The following is an 18,126-nucleotide window of genomic DNA, read 5'->3' as shown; positions in this document are numbered from 1 at the left end:
TTATGTCCTGGGTGGATGGTCTTGTTCCGCTGCTTACTACTTCTTTGGTCCGAGCTTTATACAACGAGACAAAAATGGGATTATCCATGGGTGCTTGATCATGATTTCAACATGCTACTTTATGCTCATGAAAAGTAGTGAAGGTTCAGAATCTGCCTGCATGAGTGAATTCAATGAGTTTGAGCATAACTGCATGTGAATGTTCTGATTCTCCCTCTCTTAGGAGCAGCCTTCACAGACACAGATTCGTGTGTTACATGTCTCAGTAATCTTGGAAGTTCACTTTCCCCAGGTAGCATAAAAGCTAATTCAGATGCCTACATCAGATCACCACCTCGCCCTCTATGATGTAGGGGGAATTAGATAAGGACCGACACCATTCCATATGGAAAACATGAGGCTGGAAGTAGAAGGTTTTGATTTCGTGAGAGGATGGCATGGGAGTTCACATGTGGCTGGCTATGCTAGTTTTATATTTGCAAAGAAAATAAACTTCTAAAAAAGTGGGAGTCAAAAAAATAAGGGAAAAATAAACATTTGGGGATGTAAAGATTGAAAAATAGTTGCTGCTGATATAACCAGAGCTGCCAGATGAAAAGAAGGCTGCTGGAGGCCTCAGTGAGAGGAGAATGATTGGAGACTGACGCATGTAGAAAAGAAGTTGTCTTTTCATGTTAAAGTGACTAATGCACATGGAAGAAACATTTTCCTTTGAATATTCCAGCATTCTTCTCCAACCAAACAAACCAAATAATAGCCATAATGGTCCAACAACATAAAGCTTTGGGCAACAAAAGCTCACCTCCCCTGAGGTTTGGCAAAAAGACAAGGACTTCCTCTAAAGTTTCAAATATTCCATTGACCTCCCTTAAAGTTTCAAAAATGTCAGACCTCCCATAAGATTTTCCAAAAAGACACAAATCTCCCCTTAAAAGACTTGTCCTTTTGCAAAACACAAGGGGAGATTTGTGTCTTTTTTGGCAAACCTTAGGCGAGGTCCCTAGAATTTTTGAAACCTCAAGTAAGGTCAGTGTATTTTAGCCAAATCTCAAGGGAGTTCAAGGTCGTTTGCCCTAAAGCTATCCTATCATTTCCTTTCCTAAAACCTCTAAACATGATGGAACAAATCACCTTCATTGTGGTGGGGCAGACCCAGTTTTCACAAAAAAAATACCAAATGATTTAGTCCAAATAGCCAAGATGAAAGGACAATGAAAAAACAAATGAACACGAGTCTCTCCACTCAAGCAAAGAACACAATAATCCAGTGATAGGGCTTTATCAAGTCTTCTCTTCTGAAGCAAATCACTGGTGTTAATTCTTTCTAGTATCGCACTCCAGGTGAAAGCATTTATCTTTGAGAGAACTTTAGCTTTCCAAACCAATTGATAAAAATAAAAATTATCCGCAATAGAGTCATGAGTTAAGTAAGAGAAAAATGACTTATTGGAAAGTTCCCCATAAGTTTCTAAGCTCCAAACAATTTTGTCATTCCCCAAATGAGATAGAAAAGATGTCTCTCTATCCCACGAAATGATCCCCTTCCCGTCTCTTGCGTACAGTGCTAGAGGACCTCTTATTGTAGGCTATGTTGATACAACCAACCTAGATCAAAGGAAAATCCTTTGATCAATTAGACAAGGTCCAAGAGACCTCTTCTTTGCTTGTAGTCAAGAATAATGTTGCTCGAAACAAATGGGTTACGTTCTCTAAAGATGCAGTATTCTAGTTTGCTTATGAGTTGTCTATCTTTGGTCGGAAGGAAAAGGGATTTCGAAGTATTGGGTATTACGCAGTATTGGATGTCGATAGGTGGATGAAAGTGGGAACGTATTTGGAGTTAGGGATGGGGTAGAAAGGAATGAAATTTTCAGTGTTTACTCTTGGCGTTGTAAAAGGCGGCGAGAAACGAAGCTTCGCAACTGATTTCTACCATTTAGCCAAGGAATTTCAGAAGGATTATGGAGATAAAGGTGCAGATAGCTCTGCACGTCATAGATCGTGGAGTCAAGTGGTGTTAGAAGGCAAAAAAGGGGAAGGTGAGCGTTGCAGTAATCAAATTCAATCTGGAAATAAAGGTCTTTTGGTTGGGAGAAAATATCGGTGTTGTTGGCGTGGATGTGAGTTGCAACTGAATGAACCTAGGGATTCGAAGACGAAGTCCACTGCAAATCAATCAGAATCAATCAACCAGAATGTGGAGGAAGCTAGGGTTCAGGATAGAGCTTTGAATCCAACAGAGGCGGCCAGGATTACATTCAAGAAGGAGGTCGTAAAGAGAATTGGACCACGTCGTTGTATGCTCCTCGTTTTGGACCTGACCCAAATTATTAAAATAGGAGGTACTTCTTTTTTTTACTATTTTGGACCACTTATATGAATAAGCTCAATGTTTACGAATATTTGATTTGGGCTTTGAGGTGGATTCAAAGGGAGGATCTCATAATTTGGGCTTCCCGCAGAAAAGACATGGTGGTAGTGAGGCCCATGCTTGGAGAAATGGTGATATGAGTATTTCCTTGTTGGATCCCAATAATGGGTAGGCACAAGCTTCTACTCCTAGATCTCAGGAGATGAGTATAGGGAAGGAGGACTCTATACCCATTGATAATGGAATCAATTCCCAATCTTTGATTCTCTAAGATACAAGTCGAATTAACCAAGCTTCAGAGCAAGGTCAGAATGTTCGCATATTAGCTTCAAAACAAGATTGTGGTGTTAAAAATGTGTAGTTTCAAAGAGGGATTAGAAGGTGGCGTGGAAAAGAGTAAAAAACTAGAAGCTGGTTTGGAGGGGAAATCTGTTTTTTTTCTTAATTCAAGGAGTTTTAAGGAAAACAAAGGTTACACTTGTCAAAAGGCCGCCTGTATGGGTGCTGTGATGACGTAGCTATTTGAAGATAATTCTGGTGAGTCAGTGAAAAAGTTATTAAAAAGAGACTCTAAAGGAGATCTTAATATTGTGGAAGACCCTCATTCTAAAAATAAGGTTGGGTGTAGTAATGGGGCATGTAAAGAAAAGGAGGTAAAGAAAGGGAGGGACTTTTCAGATTCAGAAAGTGATGATATTAGTGAGTTCGACTTTCGTAGGGATTTGATGTTGTATGAGATTTAAGAACAATATGGGCATGTTTTTTATTCTTGTCATGAAATAAAGAATTTATCTTATGTTCAGCCAAATGCATTGGAAAGTTTGGAGGGAGTTTTTATTTTTTATAATGATGGGTTGGTTAACAATTTACAGCGTAGGGATGGAATTCTGCTTACACCCATGCAGGAGATTCCTAAGGAGTTAGAAGCTCAATATCTTTTGGATAAAATGGATTTAACGATAACTGATATTGGGGGAAATGAAATGCACATGGATGGTGGCAAAAGACAAAAGATGAAGGGTCAAAGGGAATTAGAAAATTTAAAGACCTGAGAAAACTACAATGGAAAGGGTTTGAAAAGGTGTTCCCTTGGTAATATTGTTTAGTTTTATTTTGTGACCTTCTGTTTTTTGTTTTCTTTCTTTTTTTATTCTTTTTATTCTCCAGTGTGTTTTCAATTTTGTTTTTGGTGGACTTCTTGTCCCCGCTCACCATACCTTCCCTTCTTTCTACCTAATATAGCTTATTTTTTATTTAAAAATATATATATTGAGCAGCCTAGTCAAGAAGGCCAACTCATTAATCTCTCTCATTAAGATTTCTCCCAAAAATGGAAATTCCAAGAATGCTTATCTCCTTGCAAAAAGAGAAAAACATAAATAGGGGAATCATGAAGATTAGATCCCTGTTTGGAACATCTTAAAAAATAAGTACTCCTTCAAAAAGTACTTTTCCAAACTACTTTTTTAAGAAAATAAGTATTTTTTTGAAAAAATTATTTTTCCAAAAAAAAAAAAAAAAAAAGATACTTATCTGAAAAGGTATATATAATACGTAATCCCAGACAACTTTTAGATAAATACTTTTTCAGCTAACTACTTTCCTATAAGTGGTTCCAAGCGATCCCTAGATAACAGAAAAGGAGAGGGAATGTAATAGACAAAGGCATTTCCCCCACCCAAATGTCTTCCCAAAAGTGAATTGGCTCCCCATTGCCCATTGTATACAATACTTAAATAAGGAAATAATCCCAAATCTGCGATACAAACTTCTAAGGACTTAAATAAGAAATATTTATTACCACTTTAGCATCCCACGCATTTTTAGTATTCAAATTTACTGTGAATCACCTTATGTAGAAGAGAAAGAGGCTCTAAAGGAAAGGGCCATAACCATTTCCCCACCAAAGAGACGCTTTTAGACATCAAATTACCAAGACCCAAGCCTCCAATGATCTCTACTACCCTCTCCCCACTTGACCATAAGAAATCCCTCATTAATTTCTCAAGACCCTGTGCCAACATCATGATGATTCTAGAGAAAGAAATGAAATACAAAAGTGTAGAAGTTAAACACGCATGGACGAGGGCAATATGACCCCTAGAGTGAAAACTCCTTTACACCCCACCAATCCCCTAGCCACTCTCTCAAAAACAAGGTCCTAGATGTAATAGGCCAAGTCAAAATGACACACCCTGCTAGCCTAACAAAAGGATCCACATTAATACCAAGACCCACCAGAACACTCTTGTAAAAATTAATATTCAAGTTGAACACTTTCTCAAAAACCTATAAGATAATCAACAAACAAGAAACCCACATTATTTGATAGGAAGAGAATAGTATCATCTGCGAATTGAAGATAAGAAATGATGCAATCTTCATAACCTACCTTAATCCCCTCCACCAACCCTCTTATCTACACATCTCCCAATCATCCTACTCAAAACATCTACCACAATAGTAAAGAGGAAGGGAGAGAGAGAATCTACTCGTCTTAGACCGCTAGATGCACACAACCAAGACTTAGCCTCGCCATTAACTAAGACAAAAAAGCCACAAAAGATAAACACCCCCTAATTCATTTCCACTACCTCGGGCTCAAAACCATTCTAGCCATAACCCTTTCAAAGAAACTCCAGCTCACCCTATCATAAGCTTTCCTCAAAATCCAATTTCAACACAAGACCCCTCTTATTTCCTCAAACAGCATCCTCAAGATAACACCTTAGCCATGATCTTGTAAAAACTCATTACCAAACTAGTTGACCGAAAGTCCTTGACCTTAACAACACAATATTTTTTTAAACAAGATGGTAAGTACACAAGGGAGCTCCTTCGAGGACAAATGAGAAATAAAGGAGGTTATTTGTATTTTAACAATTTTGACTATACTAGTGTTAGAAAGCCTCTTCAAGGGACTATGGAGTTTGAAAGCATTGGCAAGGTGGTCAAGACAAAGTTATGGGACTGCCTTCTATAAAATGAATTGAGAGGTGGTTAAAATGAATATAATGAAAGTCTTTAATGAGTAAGATGCCATGGTTGAGTTTTTTGACAGTTTCAATGCAACTTTTGTGCTTTGGTTCTAGGGGCTATCAATATCAAAGACTTCTGTCCTATCCTATTAGCTTGTAGGAGGCACTTGTAGTCTTATTTCCACATTATTTATCTTTCATACTAAAGAAAGTTATAGGGAAAGTGGCTATACCAAAGTGGCTAGGCCATAGCAGAATGGCTTCATAGGAGGGCAAGACTCTTGAAGCCACTTTGGTTGCCATTAAGGTGGAGGATGCATTGGTTACAAATGGGAGAAGAGTTATCTACAAACTTAACATGGAGGAAAAAGGCTTTTGACCAAGTTGGAATTTCCTTCTCTTGTGATGAGATAGAAAGGCCTTGGCAATCAATGGCAAAAATGGATTTTGAAATGTACTTTGACTTCCAAATTCTTGCTTTAATCAATGGGAATCCCCGATACCGTTACACTATACAAAATCAGTGAGAAGAAAAATCATGGCCATAGCAGCTATTATGGACCGCAACAGTTACATAAAGGCCACTACAATCATTACGTAACGGCTACAGAATTGTTATGCCAAAAAAAATTTATTTTATTTTTTACTTTTTCTTCTCACTTGTCCCCCCCCCCCCCCCCTTTTTCATAAATCATTCTCAATATACTATGTGGGGAGAGAGAAGAAAGATTATAATGAAGATGCTAATGATACAAAATTGACTTTTTTTTTTTAAATACTCACAACAAATGCATTAATTAACAATTTGAAAATACTAACTTGTAAGGAAAATATTTTATTTTGATAATATTAGCAATCTGATATTTATGTTCTATATTTTTCAACTTCAACCTCCTTTTCTTTTGTAGTTATCATATATTTGTATTATTCGTATGTCTAATGTGTCTACTAGATTAATGAAGTGGATAACGTATTTTGTCTTATTAATTAATTTATCAAACATAAGAATTTATCACGCATAAGAATAATCAGAAAGTATAAATACACACACACAAGTAATTTTTTTGTCGATGGTGGTTTAAAAAAAATGTACATTTTGTTGCTCTTACCAAACAATTTTATTAGTTGAACCAAAGGATCCAAAATACCCTAAAACTCTTTCTCAGAAGAGTTAAAAGTTTAAAACATTCAAATACACTAATATGCACAAAGTTGTGTGTGCTTGAAAAAAATTCAAAGCCATTACACCTGCTTTCCATTGTGTAACATCTGCCACTCCCGCTTCTCATTTCACCCATTACCATTACATTACACTACTTGCTATCGCCATTTAAACCATGAAAGAGAGCTTCAACTTAGTATTTTTAACGTACAAATCACAACCATCAAATTGAATGAATCCTCCAACTATCTATTATGCTCTTCGGTGATGTATGTTTATGTTAATGCAAAAGAAAAGTACAAATATTTACTGCATTTTCCCTAGACTCCAAGGATTATGAAGATTGGATGAAAGATAATGACATATTGCTTTTGTGGCTGTGAAATAGCAAGGAGCCACAAATTGTTGCAAATGTGACATTTCACAAAACAGCCAACGCCAAACGGGATGATCTTCGTGAAAGCTTCTCACTAGATAAGAATCCACACATGCATTTGACCTACATGAGAAGTTTTTCAAATATGACCGAAAAGGTAAACCTATTAGTGAGTATTATAGCACTCTAAAGGGTATATGGGAGGAACTCAACATTTATCAATGATGAGATTATTAAGAGGCAAAGGGAAAAGTTCTTTGTTGCTAATTTTTTGGCTGGGTTGAGTCCAAAGCTTCAAACCCATCTGCAATCCAATATTTCCGGTGAGCCCATTCCATCTATGTATGAAGCATATGTTGGACACCAACGGATCACCAAAGATGGCTCTCAATCTTCTTCTCAGGCTTCTTCACATGATAGTTCAGCTATGATTAGCAGTATATTTAACCATGGTCAGGGAAAAATTAAAGGAAGAGGACGAGGTATGGATGGCAATCGTGGCAAAGTAGCGTATCAGGATGAGGAGTTCATTGCGGCAATTCTCGCATTTCAACACATTGTGACAAGGACAACCATACCATTGACTAGTGTTGGGATCTCCATTGGAAACGTACTTCAGCCGATAAGTCTCTTGTTGAGGGTGACACTACAACTGACACTTCTAGTGCACCTAGCCACTCCACTAGGGAGTTGACTAGATCATCTATTGTGTCCCAAGAAAAGTATTACAATCTTATCTACATGTTTTAACAACTTCAAACCCAATCTTCTACATCTAGTGCACCTTGGGCCCATTCAAGTACAACCAAACGTCTCGCTCTTCATCCTCCTCACCATGGGTTATTGACTCTAGGGCCTCCTCCCATATGACAAGTAGTCCTAATTTCCCTCAGTCCATAAAACCCACTACTTTATGCTCCAAGTTTACACTTGTCGATGGTTTGGCTACACCAATCACTAGTTATGGCAACATTCTTTCATTTCCTTCTATTCCTCGTTCTTCTATGTTATATAAGCCTAAATTTCCCTTGAACATGTTATCAGTTAGTCATTAACTAAATCACATAATTGTATTGTGACCTTCTTTCCTTCTCATTGTGTTATTTAGGATCTCCAGACAAAAAAGAGGGTTAGTGGAGGAATTGAGAAGGATCATTTGCACTATTTTGATGGTGGTGGTGGTAGATCCAATTCTTATCATACAGCTTCTTAAATTTCTACCCATGGCATTTCTTTGGATTAGCGGCATGCTTGTTTGGGTCATCCATCACTCCAAAATTGCAACAAGTTTTTCCTATTTTCAAGCCTATTTCTCGTTTTGAGTGTTATGCATGTCAATTAGGAAAACATACTAGGACATCTTTTTCATCTAGAGTTGAGTCTCGTAGTAAATCATTGTTTTCTCTTATTCATTCAAATATTTCAGGTTCATTTAAAGCCAAAATTTTAATTTGTGTATTTTGTGGATGAATTTTCGCGTATGACCTGGATCTATTTTTTAAAGACAGGTCTAAATTTCTTAATGTGCTTACTCCGTTCTACGAGGAAATAAAAAACTAGTTTGGCATTAGTATTCAAACTTTTTGATCTAATAATGCACTTGAATTTGTTCAAAATGAGCTTTAGACTTTTTGCTTGCCAAAGGAATTATTCATCAAACATCATACATACCCATCAACAAAATGGAGTAGCTGAATGGAAAAATAGACATTCACTTCACATAGCATAGTCTCTACACTTTCATATGCATGTTCCTAAAACCTTTCGGACTGATGCTCTTCTTACAACTTGTTTTCCACTTGAGAGGATGCTCTCTAGTGGTCTAGGGAGACAAATTCCCTACTATATTATCTATCCATACGAGTTAGGGAAAATTCTCTCCTTGTGTTGTTTAAGGCTCTAGAAGTGGAGAAGAATTGAAATAGTATTTCTTATTATTTTTAAAATAAGGTACAATCTGAATGTCTTATAGACTACAAGGATAATCTGAAAGGAAAGAATAACAAAAGGAAAGAATGGCAATTGCTAACAAATTTCCTCGAATATCTCCTAAAAATATATCCTAGAATATCTCCAAACAATATTTACATAATTATAGAAATTTCTTCTATAATCAAGGAGAGTTGACTGGATAAATTTGGAAACTTTCCAACAAATGCATCTTTGCCAGCTACTTAATAACTCATAAAAAATATAGATGTTATGACCCCCATTTGAAAGAAAATATGTTAGGGCAAATGTTATCTTCTTTGAGGGAACACCTTATTTCTCTAGTGTTGGTTTAGTGCAGATGTCATCTTCTTTTAGGGGGCACCTTATTTCTATAGTGTTGGTTCCTCATTGGATGAATATATTTTGAGTCCATCAATGATTTCCAGCCCCCCTCCCCTCTCACACAGTGGCTTCGAAAAAAAATTCAAATTAAGGACTTGGGTACTCTATGTTAGTTTCTTAGTATTGAGATTGTACAGTCTCACAAAGAGTTGAATATATGTCAACAAAATACACATTGGACTTGCTAGGTGAGATTGGTATGTTGGGGTGTTGGACTCCTTTGAAGATAAACGTTGATACAGGCAATTGGTTGGCAAGTTAATCTACCTAATTGTCACTAGACCTGACATATCCCTTGTTGTAAGGGTAGGGAGTCAATTTATGGAAAATATCAAACACCCACCCTGGGACGTTGTTGTTAGGATTCTTAGGCTCTCCTAGTAGAGGATTGATACATAAATGTAATAGAAAATGTGAGAGATCATAAGATATCCTAATGTAGACTGGGCTAGCTCAATTGATGATCAAAGATCTACTACTGGATACTATACATTTGTTGGGGGAAATCTTGTTACCTGATGTAACAAGAAACAAACTACTGTAGCTAAATCTAGAGTTGAAGTATAATACCAAGCTATGGCCCATATTGAGTGTAAGCTAATGTGGTTGAAGTCTCTTGTCAAAGATGAGATTCTTGCTTTAGAAGCCCATAGCTATGTATTGTGATAATCAAGTTGTCATTGATATTGCTAGCAACACAGTGTTTCATGAGAGGAAAAACCACATTGAAGACGACTATCATTTTGTGAGAAATGTTGTGTTGAAGAAGGCTGTCAAGACTCCATTTGTGCAACTTGCAGATCGATTAGGAGATGTTCTCACAAAGGCTTTATTTAAGCCTGCCTTGTCTAGTGGTTGTAACAAGTTGGGGTTAGGTGATATTTATACACCTCAAGCTTGAGGGGGAGGGATAGACAAGATAGGCTTTTTAGTAATTATGTGCTGTAAGCAACGATACTTTTGTCTTTGAAGATTTTTATTATTAACATATAAAACCCAAACTCGAAGCTGAATGTAACTATCCAGGAAACTGCTACCTCCTTCTTTCTCTTTCTTTCTTCTTCTCTTCTTTTCTTCTTTTCACCTCCATCTCTAACTTTACAACAAAACCTAAAAGCAGAAGTGACGTAGGACAAGAAGCAAGAGCTTGGGTAGATCCTTGCTGGAGAATAATAAAGAAGAGTAGGGTTAAGAAATTGTTGGGTTTAATTAGTAGTTTATTATGTATTTAGTTTAAGTAGTATTATGTGTATTTTGGGGGCTTTTTTGTAATATTTGTGCAAAGTACGAGTTTGTATGTCATGCAATGTACTTTCAGGGGTATGTGTGTAATTTCATGTGTTTAGAGGCTTTATTATAAATTGTGTGTGAAAGCCATGATGTAGGCAGTAATTGATGAGTTTGAGTTGGAATTGAACATGAGTTCCCCCTTGGTATCTACTCTCTCCTCCCTTCCCTTTCCTTTTATTTCTTCTAAATTCTCCCATGGCTGCAGAACCTTGATGCTGCCCCTGCATCAAGAAGCTTTGAGGGAAAGTAATGATCCAATAATAGTATGAGAGTCACGGTTGCTAGGAGGTCTTGGGGCTAGTCTCCTTTGTTGCATGTACTGTATGTTAGTTTAAAACTATGTTATTCCTTGTAGTGACAGTTAATAATCATTTGTTTATCTCTCCATGTGCAATCGAACCGCAATACAAGTGTGTTAAGGCTTGATATATATTGTTGGCCCACAACCTAAAAGCTTAAGCATTTAAGTGTATTGTTTCATTGACAAGGTATTAAAGTGTCTTTAATAAAAAGTTCTAAAATCTAAACCATTCTTCTAATCAAAATGAAATTAAAGCACAAGATATAGTAGGCTATGCTTTATCCACTCTTCAAAGTTCGAACCCAACAGGCATTCATGTGCATAAGCCTAATAAGAAAATGTTAGAAACATTCCTGGGGTCTATCTTAACAAGCTTAATCTTTTTTTAGCAGATTAGCTACCCTTAGAGGGAACTGTGAAACATGGAAGCAAGGGTGCTCTTTCTAATTGGCAAGCAGCTTGGGGAAAAAAACTTGACTCAGATAATCTCCAAAAAAGGGGGAAATTTTTCATGTACAAGTGCTTTCTTCATAAACCCGAAGCTAAAATTGTAAACCATCTCTTCCTCCATTTCAAATTGTGGGTTTCATTGAGCATAAGGACTTCACAGAGAGAGGAAAAAAATTTGCTTCTACCCACATCTGTCTCACTATTTTGTATGCCATTAGGAGGAATATAGACAAAAGAGCTTTTCAGGGAGAGAAAGATTTGTGATTTTGGCATTACTAGTTTTGCAATGTGGATTTAAATTCCATGTTAGATTTAGTTTATTTTTTGAATTGCAAATAGTCTTTGCACTGGGATTGGCACCAGCCTGGTGCCCTTTTTGATGAATTTTTTTTCTTATCAATTTTGTGAATATAATTGTAAATTATAAGGTTAATCTTACACAAGATCTAATCCGTCACACAGATTTACCAATATTTGTGTTGTTTTAAACATCATACACCTTCTGACCAGTGAGGAATGGAAGGGCCCGTTTAGTTGTGGAAAATAATTTTCATTTTCCTATATAGTTTCCTAAAAATTACAACAAGCGAACTAATTTTTCATTTTTGCACATTTGTATGAAATAAATGAACAATAACAAAATTTGTGCCACTACTTGCTTGTTTAAGTAATTTTATTTTTTGTTTCTAATTTTTCAAATAACTACAAAAAAGCCACCTTGTTTTCCAGTTTTCTAAATTTATATAGGAAGTTGGAAAACAACTTATTATTTTCTAATTTTCAAATTCTTCCTTTGCATATGGGAGCGTGGAATTCAGATCTTAGCCTTTGATTTGTGTGAATTATGTATAAAATTACTTCCAAATCCAAAAATCCAAATCCAAGCCTCAAAATCCATGATCCCAAATACTACCTTATATAATTTTTGAAAATTTTGAAAAACAAGCTGACCTTTTTGTAATTATTTTGAAATCTAGAAATAAAAAATGAAATATTTTTATGCATATTTAAACAAAACTCTTTATTTTCTACCTTTTTAATACAAAACTTTTAAAACTAAAAAATAAGCTAAAATTTTTATTATTCTATGAAAAACTAACAAATGGAAAATGTTTTCCACAAGATGAACTTGAAGAGTTTCTTCCCTCATTTCATGATGAAATTCTCTCATTACAAGAGAGAAGAGCAATAACTAACACAAGTAAACCAACATCAGTCCTTATGTTTGTTAATGTATCAAGCCAAGCAATTTCTCACATCAAAAGGAGACAAATATTGCAAAAAAATTTCAACACCACAATTTCTCAATCATTCTAATAGATAACAATATTCAGGAATAGGCATATTTGGAAATGAAAACTCAATTTTCACCATGTAATTAATAAATCAATAAAGATGTCATCTGGAAAATAAAATCTCAAAATAAAGATTTTACTACAAGCTAGTTGAGTTGAAAAATACATTAAAGCAATGTGTGAGGAAGTACCTCAAGAATGGGTCCACGATCAGCTCCAAGTAAGTGAATTTCATCCAAAATCATAAGCCCAACCTATAAATCAAATTTCACTTGTCAGAAGGCAACCAGAAAACAACGAGCACAAATTAGCAAATAGTGGAATTTGATAGTGTGTACATATGTGAGTTTTGAGAGTCAGAACAGGCTATCATAGCATCATTGCATATGTACAAACATAAATACATGTATCCATGCCTGCATGAAGAAACAGAGAGAGACTCAACAAAAATATAACAGTCAAAAGATGAAAAGATGTACCTTCGTCACATAGCTTCGACTGTACCAATTACGACTTATACCATCCCACTTCTCTGGAGTAGAAATTATGATATCGGCTGACAAGAGAGACATCAAATCTGGAGTATAGTCTCCAGTCATTTCAACCTGATATGAACATGAACATCATGTTAATACCTATCCTACATAATCTAATTACATATGCGAGCCCAAAAACAAAAAGCTATCACCATCTTTTTTCCAAGTCGAGAGACAAGACCCTTTCTCCAATCATTCATTCTCTCTCGAACAATAGCCTTGAGAGGTGCAATGTAAATGACCTGCATTAGGACAGTAATTAAAGCACGTCACAGGATTTTGAAGTATGAAGCATAGAAAATTTTAAGGGGCAGAAACATGAAGTGCACAATTTAGAATCTAGCCATCCGTTGGATGGGCATAAAAAGAAATTAAATTCAGTGTTGTTAAGCAAACACTTTACCCAAAAGCGTAAGCCATTTGATTGTGGGGAAACAGTGCATATCAAGTTTTAACACTCCATCACATGTGCTACCCAATTGTGCATAAGATAGAGAAACAATAAATAACACCCATCGCAGGGAATAAAGTATTTTTTAACCACCACACAACAAACTCAAGACACCAGACTAAAAATCTAGAAGCTTCTGACAACCATAGGTCCAGTACCATGTCAAGCTTAAACAATTGTGTACAGAGATTGCAACTATGTTGGATTCAAAGCAATATGTTATATTTTGTTAGTATATGTTGAAATATTAGGTAAAATGGTAGATCTAATCACAATGATAGGTCTATCTCTCAATTTATAATACTTGTCAAGTACATTCCAATGACCATAATAACCTTACTATCCCACGCTTACTAGCACAACATTAGCACATATTAATAATGCTAAATGACCAAAATAATCATTAATACTCCCCCTCAAGCAAGCTAGAGCATAGATATAATATGCTCCTAGCTTGTTACGAATGAATTGAACACGAGCATCCCCCCCTTACACCAAGGATTAAGTGAACAAATCATCACATGAGTGTTTGCAACAAGCTTCTGCACAAGTATCTCCCGAACAAAGTGGCAAGGAACTGCAATGTATTTTGTCTGCTCATAGAACACAAGGTTGGAGGTGTTAAGGTTTGATACACAATGTTGCCCCACAACCTAACAACATAAGCTTTTGGGTAAAGTGGTATTCTAACATTGCATTAGAGCCAGGTTGCCAGGAGGTCATGGGTTATAGTATTGTTGCACACGTTTATTGCTTGTCTGTTAAGAATTAACTTATTCCCTATAATGTGTGTTGTCTACAGTCTATTTACCTCTCCACGTGCAGAGGGGTGAGTTAAGGCCTAGCATATATTGTTGGCCCACAACCTAATAGCTTAAGCTTTCAAATGCAGTGGTATTCTAATAGGAGACAATATGATTACTAGCTTCATTATCACACATCAAGTTCGTGGCCCTAGTCTTAACTTAGCACTTGACCTTGTCATCTTAGTTTGTTTCTTACTCTTCCAAGAAACCAAACTAGCACCAACAAGGATACAATACCTCATTATGAAACTTCTGTCGCAAGGTGACCTAACCCAATCTGCATCAATATATTCCTGAATATTAGTGCAACATCGATCTCGATATAAGAGACCTCTCCCACCTTTGAGATCTAATTATTGCACCCCAATGACTTGTTCTCAAAGAATCAAGAAACTAACTCACAACACGTTTTTGCAAAATATATATTTACTCAGAGTAACTGTGGGATAATTCAACTTTCCAACAAGTTCCTAGTACTGTCCTAGACGGGCAAAAAATCATACATATCTAGCACTAACTTACTACAATTAAGAACCATGGGTGTATAAACAATTTTGGATCCAAACAACCTAGTTCCATCTAAAAGATCAAGACAATACTTCTTTTGTAACAAAACAGTTCCCATATGATATAACCAAGAATTACTTCAATGGTCCCAAATCTTTGGTCTAAAACTTAGTCTGCAGAAAATGCTTTAGGCCCAAGATACCTTGATGGCTTGATCATCATCACCAGCAATCAACAAGTCATCCAAATACACAACAAGCAGAATCCTACCCAGTGGAGTATAATGGTAAAATATGGAACACCATCCAAAGACAAACTCAAGGAATACAACATCGATTTAACCGAACTATACTCTAGGATAATGGTTTAAACCATATAATGATTTCTTGAGATGATGCACTAATCCAAACTCAACTTGAGCAACAAACTTGGGTGATTGCTCCAAATAAACCCCATTTTAGAGATCATCATATAGCAAGGCATTTTTCAAACCTAATGAATGCAAAAGCCAATGACAAGTGGTGGCCAAAGAGATGAACTAAAGCAAGTTTGGTGACCAAAGAGAATGTGCGTGAATAATCCAAACTATACACCTGAGTATATCAGCAAAAAAACCAACATTCAAAAGAATCACAAAACCACAATAACCACTAGGATTGATTTTCATTGTATTTATACCCAGTGACAACCAACCACATAAAAGAAAAAGATATAAATTCCCCAGTATCCTTTTGTGTAATACATGCATCTATCCAAACATTGTAGTCCTCCATCCAAAGTGAGCTAAGGCTTCAAAAACAGATTTAGGAAAAGAAATAGAAGATGGGATAGCAACAAAACATTAACAAGGATAATAAGTAGTTATAGCAAACAAATTTAAAGATGGATGCTATGTATAAATTGTGTTTACCTTTCTAAATGGCAATGGGAAGATCAAAATCATTGGAAATCCCATCATCAGAAAAGGAAAACTAAGGCAAGCAATAGAAGTTGGAGGGTACTCTCCTACCCTATGTTTTTTATGAATACACCTGCAAATTAAGATGATCAACACAACAAGACGGACTCAATCTACATGGAGACATAGGTGGATGACAGGGCAAAGATAATAAACTAGAGTTTGGAAGATTATGCAGAGGAAGAGACTCATTGAGATCAAAAGCACTCAGTGATTGAGAATAGTATGGTGTAGACTTAGAGAAAGTAACATGGACGAAAAATCAATGCAGAGTAAGACTATAACAATGACATCCATTTTGAGTACAGGAATAGCCAAGAGAAACACGCTTTATAGCAAGAGGGTATAACTTATCCACCCCGGGGTCAACTAATGAACAAAGGGCACTTAACTGAATATATGAGGAGTTAAAGATAACAAACGAGCATTCGCAAGAGAATTGAGTCACAAATTTTACCACCAAGAACAAAAAATAGCATTTTGTTCCTATATGAGTAGGTAGTGAGCGCAACATCACTCAAAAACACTTCATGAACATGCATTTCACAAAATACAGTACAAATGACTTCAAGGATATGTCTACTTTTCCTCATTGCAGGCCCATTGTGTTGTGGAGTGTGGGAATAGGATGATTACCGGACTATAACATATAAGTAGTGAATCGGGTATCGAAGTAGTCTTTAGCATTATCATTCTAAAGTATTTGAATAGGCAAATCAAATTGAGTCTTCATTTCAAAACAAAAGGCACAAAGATTATGAAATAACTCCAACCAATCTTCTATCAAATAGAGTGAACCCATCCTTGAATAATCATAGACAAAAGCTTCAAATATCGGAAACCCAACTTGGACACAACCCAACTAGGACCCCAAACATCAAAATGGACTAACACAAAAGGGCTTGTTGCTTGTTTATTGACTCGAGAAGAAAATGAAACAAAAGGATGCTTTCCCAAGACAAGACTATCCCTATTTCCTTAATGGCAATAATGGACCTATCAGCAAGGTTAACAAAACTTATGCTTTCAGAATTATTGAGAGCAGAAAATAAATTAGGTACATAGTCATATGATAGTGATGGCTGAATCTATAACCCGAGGACTGGAGAGAAAAATTATGAATGACGAGCAAGGTGCAGGGTTACCCATCTAAGCAAGAGATTTTCTCGGATGCTTGATATTGTTGGACTTTGGAATCTGCGGTGGTTGTATCAGTGATGTGAGTTGTCTTACTATGAAGATCCCAACATTGCTCAATCATATGACCTCCTCGTCCACAATGAGTGCTCCTGCAAGGAGGGCGTCTATATCGTCCACCTCATCCACAATGACCACTTGAACCATCTCGAGAACTTCTACAACTGCTTGGTTGAAAACTAAAATTACCTTTAGTAACCTCTTAGAGTGAAGGGTTGAAACCATGGTTTTAAATAAAGGTAACGGTCCGCTTACAGTAATGGCTGCAGTGTAGCAGTCCCAAATGTTACATAACGAGTAACAATCCCCGCATCCGTGAATTCATTTTTCTTGATAGAAAACTTCTTAAAAGCATATAGATTCACATGTTTTGATCCTAAAATCCTAAATACAAATGGTTTAAATGATTTTTAATATTTTAATCAATTTAATGTAACATATACAAAAAGTATTGTACGTCATTTTGGTTGTTTTGGTTGCTATTGGTGAGAAGAAGCAAGCATTTGCTACTTTTCACTACTTTATTGATTATAAGTAAAATTCAAACAAAGAAACCACAAATATAAAGAAATATAAAATATAGAATGTCACCTTTCGTACTCTTCTAGTCTTTAATGGAATTTTTGTTATCAAAAAAATAAAACATAGAATATTCATATGCTAAACAAGAACAAAAAATGTATACAAAAGAATGTACTTAGTCTCTAACTAGGTTTATGAAAAACAGAAAAGAATAAAATTGAAAGAACTTACAATATGAACATATGTAATTTAATGATAGAAAAAGTTGGGTTTATTTTAAAGGTGCTTATTGGAAAAATGCACACTCAATGTCAAGAAAATAAACCCAAAAGAAAGATTTTTTTTAATAAAAAAAATCACCAACTAAATAAACCAACTTAAAATTGAGTTTCCAAGCTTCAATAAAGGGAAAAGAGAGGGGGGAAATGCAAAAAAGGAACTAAAATTCCTGTTTTAGTCATTCACAGCCAGTCTGGCACTGGAACAACCTGTAACGGCCTGAGCAGGAAGCAGAGTAGCGGATTTTACATTGCAGGGAGAGAGTGAAGTCTTGTGCATATTGGTATATTTGTATGTCTTAGGTTTAACACTT

At 35.9% G+C, this 18,126-nt stretch overlaps 1 protein-coding gene across 2 annotated transcripts in view; it reads right to left on the bottom strand.

Annotated features, from left to right (window-relative positions):
• Nucleotides 1-18,126, bottom strand: part of LOC131145529 (DExH-box ATP-dependent RNA helicase DExH14) — a 143,214-nt gene that overhangs the window by 79,596 nt on the left and 45,492 nt on the right. For both annotated transcript variants that reach the window (XM_058094669.1, XM_058094670.1), the window contains exons 31-33: nucleotides 13,246-13,335; nucleotides 13,037-13,162; nucleotides 12,749-12,811 (exon numbers count right to left, since the gene is read on the bottom strand). In XM_058094669.1, coding sequence (XP_057950652.1) covers nucleotides 12,749-12,811; nucleotides 13,037-13,162; nucleotides 13,246-13,335 — 279 coding nt within the window. The remainder of the gene's footprint in view (nucleotides 1-12,748; nucleotides 12,812-13,036; nucleotides 13,163-13,245; nucleotides 13,336-18,126) is intronic.

This window comes from Malania oleifera, chromosome 13 (genome assembly GCF_029873635.1).
Source record: "Malania oleifera isolate guangnan ecotype guangnan chromosome 13, ASM2987363v1, whole genome shotgun sequence".
NCBI classification, from domain to species: Eukaryota; Viridiplantae; Streptophyta; class Magnoliopsida; order Santalales; family Ximeniaceae; genus Malania; species Malania oleifera.
This window is presented reverse-complemented; position numbering and strand designations above follow the sequence as displayed.